At 58.8% G+C, this 1,520-nt stretch overlaps 1 protein-coding gene across 1 annotated transcript in view; it reads right to left on the bottom strand.

Annotated features, from left to right (window-relative positions):
* Window positions 1-1,520, bottom strand: part of MICAL3 (microtubule associated monooxygenase, calponin and LIM domain containing 3) — a 260,058-nt gene that overhangs the window by 35,754 nt on the left and 222,784 nt on the right. Inside the window, 1 exon segment of the mRNA XM_011984643.1 lies at window positions 3-851. Within this exon segment, the coding sequence (XP_011840033.1) occupies window positions 3-851 (849 nt within the window).

The raw sequence follows: 1,520 nt of genomic DNA, 5'->3' as shown, positions 1-1,520 counted from the left end.
GGGGGCGGGCTGGAGGGTGGCGTGAGCATGGCGGAGTCCGAGGTGTTGAAGCTCTGGCTGCCCAGTGTCTTCATGTTGGAGGAGCTCCCGTGCAGGCCCAGGCCAGAGCTGCTGGACAGCTCCCTGCGCTCCTCCTGGGCGCTCCGCAGCTCTCTGTCCGACGGGGACCGGGGGGTTGGCAGGGACAAAGGCTCGCCCTCTGGCTTTGGCAGGCCCAGCCTTTTGGGGACAGACAGAGGCTTGAGAAGGTGGAGTCCCTCATCCTGGGAGGACTTTTCAACGGAATAGGATTTGAGGGACACTGGCCTGAAGGCAGGCGTGGGGAAGCTGGGCTCAGGCCCCTTGCTGCGGTCCACAGGGGTGAGCCCAAGGCTGCGGCGGATCTCCGCGCTCTTCATCCAGAACTCCTCCACCAGGTCACTCCTTCTGAGGGCCTCGTCCACAGCAAGGGGGCTGCCCAGCCTGTCCTTGGTGTCACTTTGGCTTTGGACAGGGAGAGGGGCCAGTGGGGTGGATGTTTTGGCTGGGACAGGCTGGAAGCGTATGGGGGACTGGGTAGGGGAGGGGACAGTGGCCTCGGTGGAAGGCTGGGGCTGGGAACAGATGGGGAGTGGGCTGGGTGGGGGCGTGGAGGCTGCCACGGGCGGCCGGGACTGCGGGCTCCCTGGTGAGGCCGGAGTCCTGGCTTCTGGCAAGGCTACTGGCTGCGATCGGATGGGAGAGTGCACAGCTTTCGGATCTGAGGGGGCATCAGCTTTGGGCTTCTCTTTGGGGAGCAAAGGCTCAGGGAAAAGGCGATCCTCAGGTAATGTCTCCCGGGTGGCGGCAGGGACAGGTGGGAGTCGGGGCCCCTGCAGGGAAGAAAGACAGAAGCCGCTGAGAAGTGGGGACTTTCACGGCCAGCAGCATCCTCATGGAGCTTTCTCGCTCAAAGCGCCTGCACCTGTGCCTGCTGCAGGACTTCCCCGTCCTTCCAGTTGTTATTAGAACAGCTCCAGGAGAACACTTTTCACTTTCTGCCCCAGTTGTTCAGTGTTTAGAACCACTCTGCTTAGTTTAGACAAACTGGGTTTTCAGGGTTTGGTTCATCTCAAATACATCCTATATTCTTTGTTCACTCATAGGAACACAGGCCAAAAGAACACGGATGAATGCAGTTCTCACCCTCCAGGAGGCCCCAGAGCGCCAAGATCCCTGACATACATACCGAGGGGCCAGGACCGTAAGAAAACTTACAATAGCTACTTATCACGGTGCATTATGATCAAATTGTCCTCCCCAGGAAGCCCAAAGATGTGCAGAGATTCCTACACCAGTCCTTAAATCACCCCATCCAAGAGTCTCAAACAAAGCCTCCCCATTTCACAGATGGCTGAGCGCGGTGGCTCACGCCTGTAATCCCAGCACTTTGGGAGGCTGAGGTGGGCAGATCACGAGGTCAGGAGATGGAGACCATCCTGGCCAACACGGTGAAATCTGTCTCCACTAAAAACACAAAAAATTAGCTGGGTGTGGTGGCA

This window comes from Mandrillus leucophaeus, unplaced genomic scaffold, assembly GCF_000951045.1.
Source record: "Mandrillus leucophaeus isolate KB7577 unplaced genomic scaffold, Mleu.le_1.0 Scaffold270, whole genome shotgun sequence".
NCBI classification, from domain to species: Eukaryota; Metazoa; Chordata; class Mammalia; order Primates; family Cercopithecidae; genus Mandrillus; species Mandrillus leucophaeus.
The sequence above is the reverse complement of the archived record's forward strand: the minus strand, read 5'-3'. Positions and strand labels throughout refer to the sequence as shown.